The 16,479-nt window shown below is 29.8% G+C and overlaps 1 protein-coding gene and 1 pseudogene across 2 annotated transcripts; both read left to right on the top strand.

Annotated features, from left to right (window-relative positions):
• LOC149887157 (uncharacterized) overlaps positions 1 to 16,479 on the top strand; it is a 563,485-nt pseudogene that overhangs the window by 141,366 nt on the left and 405,640 nt on the right.
• LOC149887169 (uncharacterized) lies at positions 9,469 to 14,975 on the top strand. 2 transcript variants are annotated; one of them, XR_016453319.1, is made up of 8 exons: positions 9,469 to 12,291; positions 12,654 to 12,698; positions 13,145 to 13,183; positions 13,376 to 13,435; positions 13,511 to 13,591; positions 14,070 to 14,152; positions 14,309 to 14,416; positions 14,743 to 14,975. XR_016453319.1 is itself a non-coding variant. In XM_090090297.1 (7 exons), exons 1-7 carry the CDS (start codon positions 9,987 to 9,989, stop codon positions 14,883 to 14,885), a joined length of 2,781 nt encoding a protein of 926 aa, XP_089946423.1. In that variant the 5' UTR covers positions 9,469 to 9,986; the 3' UTR covers positions 14,886 to 14,975. The 2 variants fall into 2 exon arrangements, 1 of the variants encoding a protein (XP_089946423.1); XM_090090297.1 differs by lacking the exon at positions 14,070 to 14,152.

Raw genomic sequence — 16,479 nt, 5'->3', positions numbered from 1 at the left:
CAATGGGAATTTACCTCCAGGTAACGGCACTGTACTCACTCCTTGGACTTCATACAATACCAACAATTACACATATTTTCCAGGATATGACGGTGACAGTACATGCTTCTTTTCATCCTCTGGACTGGAAGATTTTTACTTGTCCTCATGGAATGGAGCAAATGTGACTTCATTCAACAACAAATCAACGGGGCTTCTTTACCAATCCACTTCATCCATCGGTTCTACAACTACCATTTCTTTTTACAGAAATTTCGGAGAAGCTGACTCCATGCCCAGTGTCGCAGCTGGTAGAAGACTCGTTGTCACGCTCAACTCTGGTGATGCTCAAGTCGGTCAATCCGGAAGCTTTTTCCTTCTTCTCGGACAAGTCTATTATTACGCTTAAAAATTCGAAGAATTTCCATGGATTCAAAGAATCTAATGCACAGATGAAAAAAAATTTGAAAATGACTTAAATAAATTTCTTATTATATAAAAAATAACAATGAGTATGTCAGAAGAATATGAATTTCTAGAAGATTATGAAAGCGAAGATGATGTTAATGTTTTAGACGAAGCTAATATATTTAGTTGGTCTAGCTCAGAAGATGATAGTTCAGAAGAATCTGAAGATGATGATCCTGAAGATGTTGATCCTGAAGATTTGCCTTACAATGAATCTACGATGAATGATCCTGAAGATTTGCCTTACAGTGAATCTACGATGAATGATCCTGAAGATTTGCCTTACAATGAATCTGCGATGAATGATCCTGTATATTTAGATTACAATGCGATGAGTATTGAAGAACAAAATGAATATGATGATTATATATATAATGAATTGTTAGAAGATCTGCGTGATGAAAGCTATGAAACGAGAGCAAACAGCTACACCATTTACATCGAAGATGATGAAAGCGAGGATGAGGAGGAGAAAAAAAATAAATTAAAGATTGAAGCGTTGATTAAAGGTTTTCAAAAGGATAAATATAGAGTGTGTGCTTCTGCTGCTTAAATAATTAGAGAAACACGAAGAGAAAAATATAAACATCTTTTTCCATACTTGAAGAACAACTACAAAGAATAAATTAACTAAGGCATTCACAACCTTTTTTCATAATGTCATCTCATTATGAAAATGCGCAAAGAAATAATTTTAGAACGGGAAAAAATATTCAGACAACACTTTACATTAAAAAAACACGACGCCATCTTGCATTCCTTAAGTATGGAAAAGTATCAATGAGCTAGAACCCGCTTTTTATAGTAGTCACTTGAAATCAAACAAAGGTAGGAGTGCAACTTCTCTTCCCTCTCGTTTCCTGCGCAAAGTAGTAGCGCTGATTCGCAGTGTCCTTGTGTTACCCAAGAATCACTGATATTGATCTTGGTCTTGTACAATTGGCATATTCAATCTGCTTGGAAAACAGTAAACTGCCTTAAACATTTTTTCAGACAGAGCAAGCACACAAACTTTCAATTTTCATCATGAATCTTCTCTTGATTTGGCATTGTGTTAATTCACTAAATCTAACGTCACTTAATCAAACTCTGCCTTTTACAAAATTTAACTTAAATTTTTACTGGATAGCAATCCACTTAATATATTTATAATTATCAACATACTTATAATTATTTAAATTAATGATGCTTGTCACACTTAATGACAATTTAGATGAGATCTTATTTGATCAGAGAGCCCTTTAAACGACTTTTACTGCTCTTCAAAGGACTCTTCTCCCCTTCATAACATTTCTCTCTTCAAAAATAGTTGCACTTTTAGAAAACTTTTGATAGAGTTTTTCTCTTTTTGTGCTTCTGCATTAATTTTGATAAAGTTTTCAAACTTTGGTTTCAAAACATCCTACTTTGTAAAGATTGATTTTACTTGGACCAGCCCTCCGAATCTTTTAGCGGTCAGTTATCTAAGTTATCAAAGCTTTTTGAAGTTAATTATCTTAGTCAATATAAAAAGTATTTGGTTTTCTCACAGTTTTTCTGTTTTAAGAGAAATAAACATTTTTACTTTCTATGTAGGTATCCTCAGAAAAGCTTTTCAATCATTTTCAAATGAAACCACGCTTTAAATAGCAAATCAATATTTTGGTCTATAAAATGAAAACGGTACACGTAGCAATTAAACAATTTTAATAAAAATTGTTGGTATTACATAGTAGAACACTCATGTAACCATTATTTTGAAAATAGTGACCGAATATCACAGTAATCGGTAACGTTTTGAGGTATAAGTAGCAAAAAACTAACAAAATTTAAGCTAAAACTGTCATAGATCTTTAACTAGTTAACCAATCTGACTGAAATGTTATCCAGAGTTTGGTGTGGCTAAAGGCTATATTTGCAACAACTTTTATTAAACTTTATTCAGTGATTCTAATTCTACAGGTTTTTTTTATTGGCGCACTATAAAGTCAAAATTTCACTCAATTTGTACAATTAAATTAAGTTATTTTCCGCGGACGAAATTGTTAAATATTAATTTATTTCAATAACCCCACGTTTTTAAGAAAACCTTATTTTCGGACGGAGGGGGTATGATGTATTCACATATTTACATGTACATATATATATGTATATGTACATATATATATACACAAAGTATATATACTTTGTGTATACACACAAAAAAAAATTATAAGATGTACATGTAAACAGAGAAAAAAATTATAGCAGTTATGCGTAACTAATTCGGTAGAACTGATGGAGTGACTATAAGAAGAGATTCTTAAACTTAAGGATAAAATCTGATTTTAAAGTGTTCAGAAGGGTGTTCCAAAAAAGTATACACTAGTATGTAATAGAGTTAATTTCCTCATCAATTATCTGTTTTAGTAGGATGTTTAGAATGTGACCTGAAAATTAATTGATGGGTGGATAGTAACTTTCCAGAGTTAATATTGCGTCGAACTTTTGCTGAAATACCGTTGGACTCTTGACTTTGATCTTTAATAAAATATTAAACAGTAATTTTAAAATTAAAAAACTCGGGTTTTTTTAGAATAATTTAACTATGTTATGTACTTTTAATGATGCGTGTTCAAACAAAAGTACAAATATTTTGGAAAATTACTTGGTAATCTCATGTGTTTTCTTTCATGACTAAATGAGTTCACTGTGAATCTACTCACGGTATCATTAACGCAACAAAGCCAGCAAAACTGGAAAATTTTACGTTGCCGGTACGTAGACAAACAACACAGACAGATTCTGTTTACTAACGAGAAAACTTTCATCGTAGAGGAATCGTTCAATAAATAGAATAACAGGACTCTTTCCAAGAGTTAAGATAGGTCACTTTCTGTGATGATTTGATGGGGTCAAAACCAGCATTTCGGTGTTCATATCCACGAATTGGTAGTTTTCACATTTTATGGCTATTGAGTAACTCAATAAATTTAAGAAAAAGTTCTACAACGTCTTTTGTCGTTTTCATTTTATGAGCCAAAAAAACCGTGAACCGAAACGTTTTAGACTAATAAGTAAAATCTAAAAAGGTGTTAAATAATACAAAACAAGTAATAACTCCCGTAAAAAATTTTTTCAGATTTCGTAAGCATGAAACCACATTTACGGGTCAACCAATTCATCAAGAGAAACGCGAGTATCGTAAAAAAGATGGAATAACAATAGGGGTACGTTGAAGGTTCCATTAAAAAAAAAAGATTGTCAGCAGGTTTTTGGGACAGGTTGAAAAAATCCCTTCCAATAACAAATATCATGGACTTTCTAAGTTCAGTGAAATCAGAGGTTAGTTTCTTGTTGTATACCTAGCTATAAAAGATTTCACTTAAAACAACTGGCAAATTTTGTGAAGGAAAGAACCAGAAATAAGCGTCCTTGCCATAATACCCCAAAGGATCAGATGAATGCTTTATCAAAACAATACATTTATGAAGTTTGCTGCAATAGCTGGCATAAATAAACCTACGTAATATAGAGAAATGCAAGAAAGTTTAAGCACACTCGTTATTTTTTTTTTTATTTACGTTGCATTATATGATGTCATGTAGTTTTAATGCAACGATGTGTAAATTTATTGAAGTTGTAAAAAAAATGTAATATAGAGAAGTGCAAGAAAGTTTAAGCACACTCGTTAATTTTTTTTTTATTTACGTTGCATTATATGATGTCACGTAGTTTTAATGCAACGATGTGTAAATTTATTGAAGTTGTAAAAAAAATGTAATATAGAGAAGTGCAAGAAAGTTTAAGCACACTCGTTAATTTTTTTTTTATTTACGTTGCATTATATGATGTCACGTAGTTTTAATGCAACGATGTGTAAATTTATTGAAGTTGTAAAAAAAATGTAATATAGAGAAGTGCAAGAAAGTTTAAGCACACTCGTTAATTTTTAAAGTCGCATAAAATAAAAAAACTATAAAAGATTTTATAAAACTTCCATTTGAAATGTATTCTAATCATGTTAAGCTACTTTAAAAAAAAAAAATTACCTTAGAGTGATAACCGGAACAGGAAATATATTGAGTTTTATAAACTAATATAAAAAATAACGCTAAAGAAAATGAAAAAAAGTTTAAGCGAATGCGAACTCAGACTTATTTCTGTTAGAACTTTTTCGAAATAAATTTCCAGTCGGTCTTTTTTGAATAGTTTTTATACCTTATTATCACTTAACTCTATATAAATTCTTTTATATTTTTTATTAATTCTTTTATATATAAATTCACTTAACTCTATATAAATTCTTGAAAAAAGCCTGAAAAATTATATATTAAGAAAAAGCGTCAGTAAAGCCATCAAATAGCAAATTATTCATTTGAGCAAAAAAGGCAGTAAAAGTAAACGAAAAATAAGAAAAATTTTAGGAGTGAGTGTTGTATAAGGAATGCAATTGAAAATTATGACATGACAGATGAGGTCAAATGTTCACCAAGGTCACCAAGGAGATGAACACCATTTCTATTGAATGAATGAATAGACGAGATCCTACGTTAAGTTGTAGAGCTCTAGCTGATGAATTTAACACAACAAATTTAAAAGTTAAGGGAAGCAGAGAAATAATCAGAAAAATTTTGTACAAATTTAAATTAGGAGCTTATGTAGCTGTTAGAAAACCTCCCCTAACCGTTAAAGACCGATTTAAGAGAGGAAAATGGAGCAAGGAACGCTTTTCTTGGTCAGTTGAAGATTGGGCAAAAGTCATTTTTAGCGACAAATCTAAATACGAGGTCTTTAGAAGGAAAGGTAAGTGTTTGTTAAGAGATTGAGGTCAGAAAAATACAACCCTAGGTTTGTGGAACCAAGGGTGCAAAGTGTTGGAGGGTCCGTATACATCTGGGGTTGTTTCTCTTTTAGAGGAACAGGTTAATGCAACATTCACACAGGTCGAGTTAATCAGTTTACTTATGCTTCGATCTTGAAAGACTGTCTTTTGTCATCAGTTGCAAAATTTTGTAGACGTGGCAAATACATTTTTCAACAAGATGGAGCTTTGACGCACAAAGCGACTTCTGTAAAAGAATCTCACAAAAAAAAAAGATAAACGTGATGCCCTGGTGTGCCAGATCACCAGATCTCAATCCAATCAAAAACATTTAGGCTTTGATGGATGCTCAAATGATCAAAAGTAAAATAACCTCTGCACAGTGGGCCAGAATGCAGTTTTACCGGACAAATTTCGTAACTAATTAAATGTTAGAGCTATATTCACTAAAATTAGTATGAGTACTAATATGATGTCTGCGCTTTTTATGAAGGTAATATTTTTTTATTTCGTTGCTATGGATACTTTTATTTTGCTTAGCAACAACCTACTTTTGTTATCTGCAGATATTTTATAAGTGCTATATTCACTAAATTTGGCATGAGTACCAATATGAGATCACACTTCTTACAAAAGGGATAATTTTTTAAATTTAGTTGTTATGGATACTTATACTGCTTAGTTATCGGATACTTTCCTTAGTTACAAAGTGGTAAATTGATATTTGAATATTTTATCGGATTTTCGACCCACCTATATTGAATAAGAATAGAGTATTTCGGTAAATAATGTTTTAGGAATAATAAAAGCAAAAAATCGAACAGATTTTATCATTTTTTCAAGATGAACATTTGTAAACTTGGGAACTTTTTTCGTGTAAACAAAGTCTGTGAATAATAAAATAGACCTGTAAGGATAAATTTAAAATTATTAAAAAAATAGTATAGCTAAATATAAAAAAGCTTACATATACTTTTTTATCAAGATCTGATTTCATTCAATTCTTTCGTCCTTCATTCGCCAGCTTAGTCCTTCATTCACCAAGCTATTTTATAATTCATTTGATAATGCAAAACCTTTTCAAAAATGATTTAAATTTACAATTGTCTTGCAAAATGCGGCCAGATATTTCATGTTTTCGTTTTTCATATTTCATTTATTTTTTCATTTATCATAAAAAGCACATAATAACCCATTAGTTTTTGTAAAATAAAATTAAGGTTATATATAGCTGGTAAATCGTATTATGTTAATATTAAATTGTTAGTTATTCTTGCGGTTTGCCATAAATTGGCTTTGCTAAATTCTTTAAAACTGTGATAAATTATTTTTGCTTTCTTGTATTCATTTTATGTATAAGTTATTTAACCATAACTGTATATATTTCTGTTGTTGAGCATATATATATATATATATATATATATATATATATATATATATATATATATATATATATATATATATATATATATATATATATATATATATATATATATATATATATATATTCCTGGATCTACCTTATGGTGACATTTTATGCTAAAAATATCCACCTTGCGGCGACAATTGTCTTAAGGTGACAATTTTCAGTCGCCTTAACGTTTCTTTACCAGTTTGTGAGTTTAATTTGTTAAACAACACAGAAACATGTTCCTATTCTTAAAGGTATGGATATTGAGAACCTTTGTATAAAATTTCACGCTAAATCACTGTATTTTTTACAAGTTATGAGAAAAGTAAAAACGAGGACGTATATATTCCATTTTTTTCGATGCAAATAAAAGCTACGTTAGGTAGTCATTTTATTTCTGAAGCTCTTTTCAGGGTTTTGCTGCGAATATATCTAACCTTTTATGGTTTCTTTAATTCACTTGGTACTCAAACTTCTGAAAAAGTTTTATACTAATAATTTTTGATCAAAGTCTGAAAAGCAGGTTGTCTTAGAAAAAGATATACAAATTTAAAAACACGCAAATTTCTTTAAGCGACCGCGAGATTTTGCAAAGCTTGTTCCGCCGTATATAAATACAAAATCTAATTCAACTCACCAAGAAGAAAGCAAGTAAACATGTTAAGTGAGTTTTATTTTATTTTTATTCTTTTCAATTTAAAATTCAAACAGCTACTTTTATAAAAACTTATTTTTTAAAATCTTTCTGTCACCTAAAAAAACTAATATTGTTTTGATTTCATAAAAATGAAATAGATGTCAGCCTAAAGAACAAGCAAAGCATTTTATTGTCTAAAAGAAAGATCAAGAAGGATTTTAAAAATTAAAGATCAATATATATGATCAAAGTAAGATCTTAAGATTTCTTATGATTTTTTAAGATAAATGTTTCTTGTCAAAGTTTGTACCATTTAATTCCAATGTTGTCTAATTAGGTGTCACCTTAAGTGCAGAAGTTAAGAATTATGGTATTTGTGTATATTCTATAAGTGCCTTAAGGTGACAAATCATTTTGTCATCTCTAGGCACTTACAAAAAACAAGTGCTTTAAGGTGACAACGATTTGTCACCTTAAGGCATTTATTTTTTAAACTTGAGCCAAGTTGTCTTAACATGCAGTAGATAAGATATAAATGATGTTGCCTCAAGAATAAAAAAACTATTTTTTATATTGTTTTTAAATTTAAAATAATATCCAACAATGTTTTCTGAATGTCTAGTTAAAATGATGTGTCCCCATAAGGCACTTTTTTCTACAACTTTTACTATGTTGTGATAATATCCAATAGATAAGATCTAAATTGATGTTGCCTTAAGGAGAAAATTGATATTTATAATTATATACTTTCATAAATCTTCAAACTGATATTCCCACATGTTCCCTGAAATATCTTTAGTCAAAATGATAAGACATATACTCTTTGCAAACAGTCATAATATGCAATAGAAAAGATATAAAATATTATTATTCATTGTTAGATATCTTTGTAAATCATTGAAATGACATTTGAGTATATTCTTACCTCTAAACAAAACAATGTGTCACCTAGAGGTACTTATTTCTGAACCCTGGATTTTTAATATGCAGTATTTAGGGTATAAAATGTGATTTCCTTAAGGTGAGATTTTTTCATTAAAAAAGTTTGTTTGAGAAACACCTAACTACATTTTCTCACAAAAAGGTTGTATTTAAAATTTATTATTTAAAATTATGTGTTCTTTTAAATTCTTTAGGATTTAAATAGGATAGGATTTGGAATATTTGCATCAGCTGAGTTTCAGAAAGGTGACTTTATTTTAGAATACAGAGGTAATTAGATTTCTATTTTGCTAGTCTAGTAAAATAATGCTTAAAGGGGTTTATACACATCTAATTCAAAAAAAAGATTTAATTGTTTGTATCTATGTTATATTGTTATTCACAATTATCACATTATTTACAAATCTTGACTTATTTTTGTTAAAGATTTCATCAATGTATATTCCTTTTGTTGAATAGATGAAACTATTTCTAATTTTGAAGCAGAATTAAGATACCAACAGTATGAAAAAGATGAATTGGGTTGTTTTATCTATGATGGGATAAAAAAAATTTATGGCAAATCCATTTGGTAAGCATTAAATGAAAACCGTTTTATTTTTTTACATGTTCTATAACTTCTTTATAACTGATATAACTTAGTATTATTGAATGTATGCATGTATCTGAAATTCATATTTGTGCACCATTTTACACTTTTAAAATCTTTTTACACAGTTTTTGTGTTTCTTGTTTATGGAAATAAGAATTTTGCTAGGCCTTAAAGATAATACTTTCTTTTTTGTGTGTGTATGACTTTTAGAATTGATGCCACACACAAATTATCTGGGGTGTATAGTAAATGACTCACCATCTATCCATGCTAATGCGAAACATGAAAAGACAGTTTCTAATGAAACCCACCTTTGTCTTTTTGTTACAAATATTATTAGCATAGAGACTGAGATCAGGTATATGTTTTAATTCCTTTTTGTTAAATTTAAAAGTGAGCAAAAGTTTAGTAAAGACATAAATTTAAAAAATGTGTTTTCAGATATGACTATGGTGATTCAACAAAAGAAATGCCTTGGCAAAACATAGTTTGTTTTTATTTAACTTTTTACAAGTTCCATAATTGTAATATTTTTCATGTTAAATCATCCTTCATCAACTTTTGGTAGTTTCCTGAATTATCTTTTTGTGTTTAAGTTTAAAGTCTACTCAATTAAAACTAAGTTATAAAGTCAGTACAGTAAGTTAGTTCAGAAATCTGCTGAATGGCTTTATTAAATGGGTTATCTTAGAACTATAATACAACATTTCCTCTTGGCTAATTTTTAGTCATTTTTGATGAAAATTAGACTGTATGCAATTAAGATATAACTTAAAGTTTTGCAGAATAAGTGCACTTAGCAATCTAGTAACAAATATTCCAGTTTTTTTTTTTGGTTTAGTTATTTAATAGTTCATTGAGAAAAGCACTTTATCAAACAATAATATGTGTTTTTCATATACTTATATATTCATATTGTTAAGGATAAGTTTTCTTAGCTTACCTGTTAAAGGTAGGCCAAAATTCTCTTAAGTTTCTTAAGAAAATTGTTGTGTTTTACATGGTATATACAAAAGAAACACAAAACTATAGCTTGAGTTGCCTGGATTGCATTAGCAGGCTTTCTTAAAATTTTTCTATCAAATTTTATTTTTGTTTAGAAATAGTATAGAAGTATAATAAAAGAAATAGTACAGAAGTATAATAAAAGAAATAGTACAGAAGTATAAAAAAAATGTTTAGAAATTGTGCAGAAGTTAAGAATAGTACAGAAACTTTATGTGAAGCTCCTGTCTTCAATGACTCAGACTCAGAGATAGAATATTATTATCATTCAACTGTCAATGCCATTCTCAAGTCCTCTAATGTTAAAGATGGTTTAAAAGATGACAAGCTTGAAGGTGAAAATGTATATCTAAGCTCATCACCTATTGCAAACACAAAAAATATGGCTTTCTTACCAGGCTTAATGGAATTGTCCTTTCCTACCATTAGAAGCTTGGGATCTGACTCAATAGAAAATCCTAATCCTCTAGTTATTAATTCAAACATGACTGGTGCTCATTCTTCATATGTAGTAAATACAGCTTCTGTGCCACAAAAACCTCAGAATGAAGAATTGTCTGATGATGGTTTTAATGATGCCGCAATAGAAAATCTGATTACTCCACTTAATGATTCTGGCATTATGACAGAAAGGCATTTAGACATCATTGAAACAGATGATGAAATTGACATAGACATTTCTAGATCAGTTGATTTTAGAATTGGCGGTTCAGTGTCACATGAAAATATAGTCATTAATGAAAGTAAACAAAAATACAAAAAGCCTTCACGGCTTTGCTTGTTCTGCAAAGTTCCTCAGACTCGATTGAAGCGTCACATACTTTCAAAGCATTCTACAGAAGCTTCTGTAACACCTCTGCTAAGTATGAATGTCAAAGATCAGAATTGGAAAATAGAGCTGTTCAGAAAAGAGGCTATTAGAAATCATAATATGTCACTTGTAAAATCAGGTAAAACATGCTTTATCAGAGAAAGAAAGTCAACCACTCAAGATAACGAACTACCTCTCATGTGTTCTGGCTGCAAGGGTTTCTATTCAAGAAAATATAAAGCTCGGCACCAACTTGTGTGTCAAGCATCAAATCTTATGCTGCCAATGGTTTCTATATCTTTAAGCGAACATATCGAGAAGTATCCAAGTGATTTCATAAATCTTCTCAGTACATTGCAGCTAGATGATATTGGGAATTACATTAAATCTGATGAAATAATTTTAATGATTGGTGCTAGATCTTTTAGTGCACTTAAAAGGAAGAAAGATAAAGTATCAGAGACCAGAAGATTAGTGCGTGCACGTATGCGACTAACAGCAAGATTATACATTTCTTTTAGAAGTATCTTTAACAAACAGACAGAGGTTAAATTAACTGATATTTTAAATAATGCAGGTGATATGTATTGTAGAGAAGTAATCACACTAGTAGGAGAAGCAATCAATTCTATATCAGAAAAACCAAATGAAGATTCAGACCATTTTTCAGAAAAATCACAAAAAAATGGCTTAAAGATCAGCATACTAAATTTACTAAAATTAACAGCAAAATTTTTAATTGGTTATTTTTTGGTAAAAAATGAGGATTTGAGATCTCAAAGAGTGGTTGATTTCTTAAAGGTATTAAAGTTGTATGAAGATGATTTGTTTGGTGATGCCTACTACAATCTGAATTATCGTAAAAATACTAACCTGCGTAAGCCAATAAATCTGCCAAATGAGGGAGATGTTCAGTTACTAATTGAGGAATGTAATAAAATTATGAATTCAATTGACGATTATGAACATCCATTGAATTCATTTACTACCATCAGGTCAGCTACTGCCACATGTCTGACTATATTTAGTGCTAGGCGTGGTGGTGAACCAGTTCGACTCCAGTTATATCAGTGGAATGAGGCATTGAAAGGAGAATGGGTTGATAAACAAGACCTACCAGTTGAATTCAATTCAGAGCAAATGTTTATTACATATCAAACAGGGAAAGGTGGTGATCACCTTGTTCCTGTTCTTTTTCCACCAGAATGCATCAAAGCAATGCACTACCTAACAAATAAAGAGGTAAGAAGAAATGCTGGAATTCCTGATAGAAATCAATACATTTTTGCAAGTACCCAAAACAGCTTGAGCCATGCAAGTGGCTGGCATTGTATTAATGAGATACTAATACGCTTAGATAAAAAAGGTGCCATCAATGCCACTCAGAATCGCCATCGTATTGCAACAATTTTGGCAAAATTGGAATTATCTGAAAAGGAAAAAACCTTAATCTTTAACCACTTTGGGCATTCAGAGAGAATTAATCAGAATGTTTACCAGGCTGCTCCTGGTTCATTACAAATAAAAACAACAGGCCAAATGTTAATGAATATTCATGAAGCAGGCAAAGTTGACCATATTAAATCATCAAGCCCTAGCTCCTCTACTTTAGGAGAAATAAAGAATAAATGTATTGTGGAAGAACTTTTAATACCAGTGAAAGGTCAGCATTTTCCTTTGTTTGTAATCAATATCAAAAGCATACTATATATATTATGTGCATCTAATTAAAGATTATTGCAGTTTCTTAGATTGTAACAGAATTAGCTCAGATGTTAATTTGCTTGAATAATCTTCTTTATAATAGACAATATGAAGAGAGAAAAAAATGATTGCCATAAAACATAGAAATTATTTTTACCATAGTTAAGAAAGAGTAATCTCACCAGTTCTCTTGAAAAAGTTTTAACATTAAGAAAAGAAATTCCTGAAAATTCAGCCTGCTATTTGTTTGTATTTGCTTGCTCCCTTACTTTAACTGCTCTAAACAGCCTTTAAAAAGTTTTGTTTCCATTTATTTTATAGCAGTTGTGACAGAGAGAAAAGTGTATCCAAAAAGAACACTTAAAGGTAAGAAAACATGACTACTTTTACTGTTTTTTACTATTTTTCTGATTTTGATAAAAAATCAACTTACTTAGAAAACCTTCCATGTCTAGATCACAAATTTTTCATAGAGCAAATAAACTAATTTGAGTGAAAAAAACTTTCTTTTTGATGCAAAAGATGCATTCTGATTAGTCAATTTTCAGAAGTTTTGCATCATGTTTTAATTTTTTCATAAAATTTTATTCAAAGTCCATAAATTTACATTCAAAATTTCTCATTAAAAGTATACTTAGAAGGTTTTACAAGCCAACAAGAAGTTATTGCTCATTGAGCCTAGCTTGTTTGAGGGTCAACCTTATCTTCCCACAGTTTCATCTTTAAAATGATTATGTTACTTGGTTTTAAAATTAGTTTAAAAAAAGTGTTGTGTTTCATTGAAAATAGCATTTTTTAAATTTATTTATTAGGAAAATGTAAAACTAATAGTGAAAGTTTTCACAAACACTGTAAGTTGTTTATTATGCTTTATTGAGTTTTTTTAAATTATGTATACTTCCAGAAATATTTTTATTTTCTAATCTAAGCACTTGAAGCCAATTTTAGGAAAAAACATGCTGCACTTATAAGGGGTTTTTAATTTAAAATAATTTAAAAGCAGTTTAGTAATTCTAAAACATGATGTTATTTTTATCTTGTAGCAAATCAATATGAAGAATCTATGGATGATGCTAATGATAAGTCATATAAACCTGAAAAAAGTATTAATTGTTTTTTTGTTTTTTTTTGTTTTTTTTGTCGTTTTCCTATTATATATTAAGTTTTCTATTTATTAGTTGAAAATAATCAAATATCTGAGAACAGTGATGAACCTGGTGAATTAGGATCACAAAAACAATCATGTCAGTTAGCCAAAGGTCTGTTGCCTTTTTTATTAAAAGGTTTAATATTTTGTACTTGCATTTGAAATATTAAATGTAACTAACTCAAACTAGAAAGAATTTATTAACTGTCAGTGTTTATTTGAGTCCAAGGTAAGTTAGACAGTGATGCAAGTCATGTTTATGAGCCTCTTTGTTACATTCAATTTGCAAGGCCATCAAAAATGAAGGTTTAAGTGCACCCAGTATGAGTATGTTTTTCTAAATTCAAAACATCATTGACTAGCCTAACTTTCTTAGGAGGTTTTTAGATCTTTTCTTCAAACCATAATATGCTTCAGATTTGCAAAAGTCAAATAGATGTCAAAACTTACTTAACAGACAACTAAATCCATAAATGTTGCTTTATACTAAACTTTTTAATTTGTTTTAAAAAAAACACATGGTTTACCTATGGGCAATCAATTCAATCCTGGATAGTTTGAGCTTTTATTATTGTAAATGATTATTGTAGATGACTCACCCAAAAATCATTAGTTTCAAGAAACTGAGTTGATTATTGCATGGCCGCAGGCAGAATGAAACATTGAAATAAAGGCAAGTGTCATCTTCCTAAGATATTAGATATATGATAATCTTATAAAATAGAGTTCAATGTTCAAACCAAAGTGCAAACTTCTAAACAGGAACAGTATAGGTGAGAAAAATTGGATTTTCCAAACGTTTTATCTTAATACAGCATATTCTATCTAGAAAAATCGGTTGAAAAGAAATGTAAATATAAATTATGGGATGAGACTAGCAAGATTGCATTTGAAAGAGAATTTGCTATACACCTTGAAAAGAATCATGGGTACCCAGGTAATTGAGCTAATTTTAATTTTGGCTGTTTTCTCCTGCTATCTTATGATTTGATTTTACTTTATTTGTTAAACATAGTAAACATTTAAATAGTTTCTTACATTTATTTCTAAAAGTTAAAATAATCAAAGCATTTTGCAAGCATATACTTTAGTGCTCTAAAAACAGTATATAGTGTATAACAAAGTATTTAACGCTTTTGTAAATGTATCCTTTTTAAATAGTTCCTAACCTTTTTTTAAAAAGTATAATGCTAAAATTTAACATCCAGTATTTAGTTTTATCGGCTGAAAATGTGGGCCATAATATTCTCCCATTTATTTTAGGGCGAAAGGAAATGGAGAAATTTGCGGAGAAATTTCATTTGGAGCCCATGCAAGTTAGAACCCGAATCGTGAACACTCGTCGGTTGAGACAGATAAGTCAGAAGAAAGTATTTTCAGAGCTTGGAATTGACAACTGTTCATAAAGACAGTTTTTTTTTTTACTATTTTCGTACATTTAACAGCTTATTTAACTTTAATAATTTACTATCCTTCGTACCTTTATTTATTAAAAATTCTTCTCACTTTTCTATAAAGACGTTTCCGAAAGTTTTCTACAGTTCGCCGTTTTTTAACTTTTTAAGTGTTTTATTATCGTGTTTATCTTTAGTTAAATTTATTTTTAAGTGAACTAATAATCTGAAATATTTACCTGTTCATTTGAATTTTAAGTAACCTGTTTGAAACGATGTCAGATGGGTGATAGGTATTAAGTATAGATCCTTAAAAAACTCGGCCTAATCGTAATTTGAATCAATTGAATTGAAATACATGTGCTCTAGAAATATTACTTAAGGTGACTAATTATTGTCACCATATGGTCGATCCAGGAATATTTTTTCCTTAAGGCAACTAAGAGATATACAAAAAACGTTAAGGCGACGGCAAAATTATATATTTCAATTATATTTTCCGAGAAAAGGAAAAGTACGAAACCAATTTAAAATAATGCTTGTGTAATGCCTGGCGAAGTTCTAGAGATTGTTCACTTGACATAATTTTAAAAATTTTCGAAGAGTCACCTTAAAGTAGTAAAATATATACTGTCACCTTAAGGTGCATCTAGTGCTATATATATATATATATATATATATATATATATATATATATATATATATTACACACGTCTTTTTAACACTTTTTTTTGTCAATTATATTCAAAATAAAAAATACTATAAAATTTTTTCAGATTAAAAATATTTTTTTTATTGGAATGTTGATATCTAGCTTTGGCAATGAGAATGAAACCACGCAAAACAGCCTCGGCAAAAATTAATCATTGCAGACATAATGGCTCGGAAAAGAAATAACGCATAGTTTAAAATAGCTCGGCAGCGAACGTGTTAAGCCGTCGTTAATAGGTGTTAAATAAGACAACTTTAAGACGTTTTAAAAAAGACGACTTACAGTGTTTCATTTGAGACCAGTTTAAGACATCTTTAATACCAATTTCAAGTCGTCTTAAATTTGTCTTTAAGACGACTTGTTGTTGGGTGGGAAACGTCCATGATTAAAGACATCTTAAACTAGTTATTCCGAAAGCCGTCTTAAACTGTTTATTCCGAAAAACGTCTTGTTCAGATGTCTTACGAACGTCTTAAATTGGTTGTTTCAATAGACATCTTGTTAAGATGTCTTACGAACGTCTTAAACTGGCTGTAACAATAGACGTCTTGTTAAGATAAGTTAAAGACGTCTTAAACTGGTTATTCTGAAAGATATCTTAAGTTGGTTATTCGAACAGACGTCTTAAACTGGTTGTTCCGACAACCGTCTCGTTAAGATGTTTTACGGACGTCTTAAACTGGTTATTCTGACAGATTTCTTGTTGAGATAAGTTAAAGACGTCTTAAACTGGTTATTCTGAAAGACATCTTAAACTAGTTATTCCAAAAGACGTCATAAACTGGTTGTTGCAACAGATGTCTTGTTAAGATGTGTTAAAGACGTCTTAAAATGGTTATTCCGTGAGAGGTCTTTTTAAGATATCTTACGGACATCTTAACCTGGTTGTTCCGA

This window comes from Hydra viridissima, unplaced genomic scaffold (genome assembly GCF_058129835.1).
Source record: "Hydra viridissima isolate aposymbiotic clone 2 unplaced genomic scaffold, HvirCarnegie_v1 scaffold_6, whole genome shotgun sequence".
NCBI classification, from domain to species: domain Eukaryota; kingdom Metazoa; phylum Cnidaria; class Hydrozoa; order Anthoathecata; family Hydridae; genus Hydra; species Hydra viridissima.
This window is presented reverse-complemented; position numbering and strand designations above follow the sequence as displayed.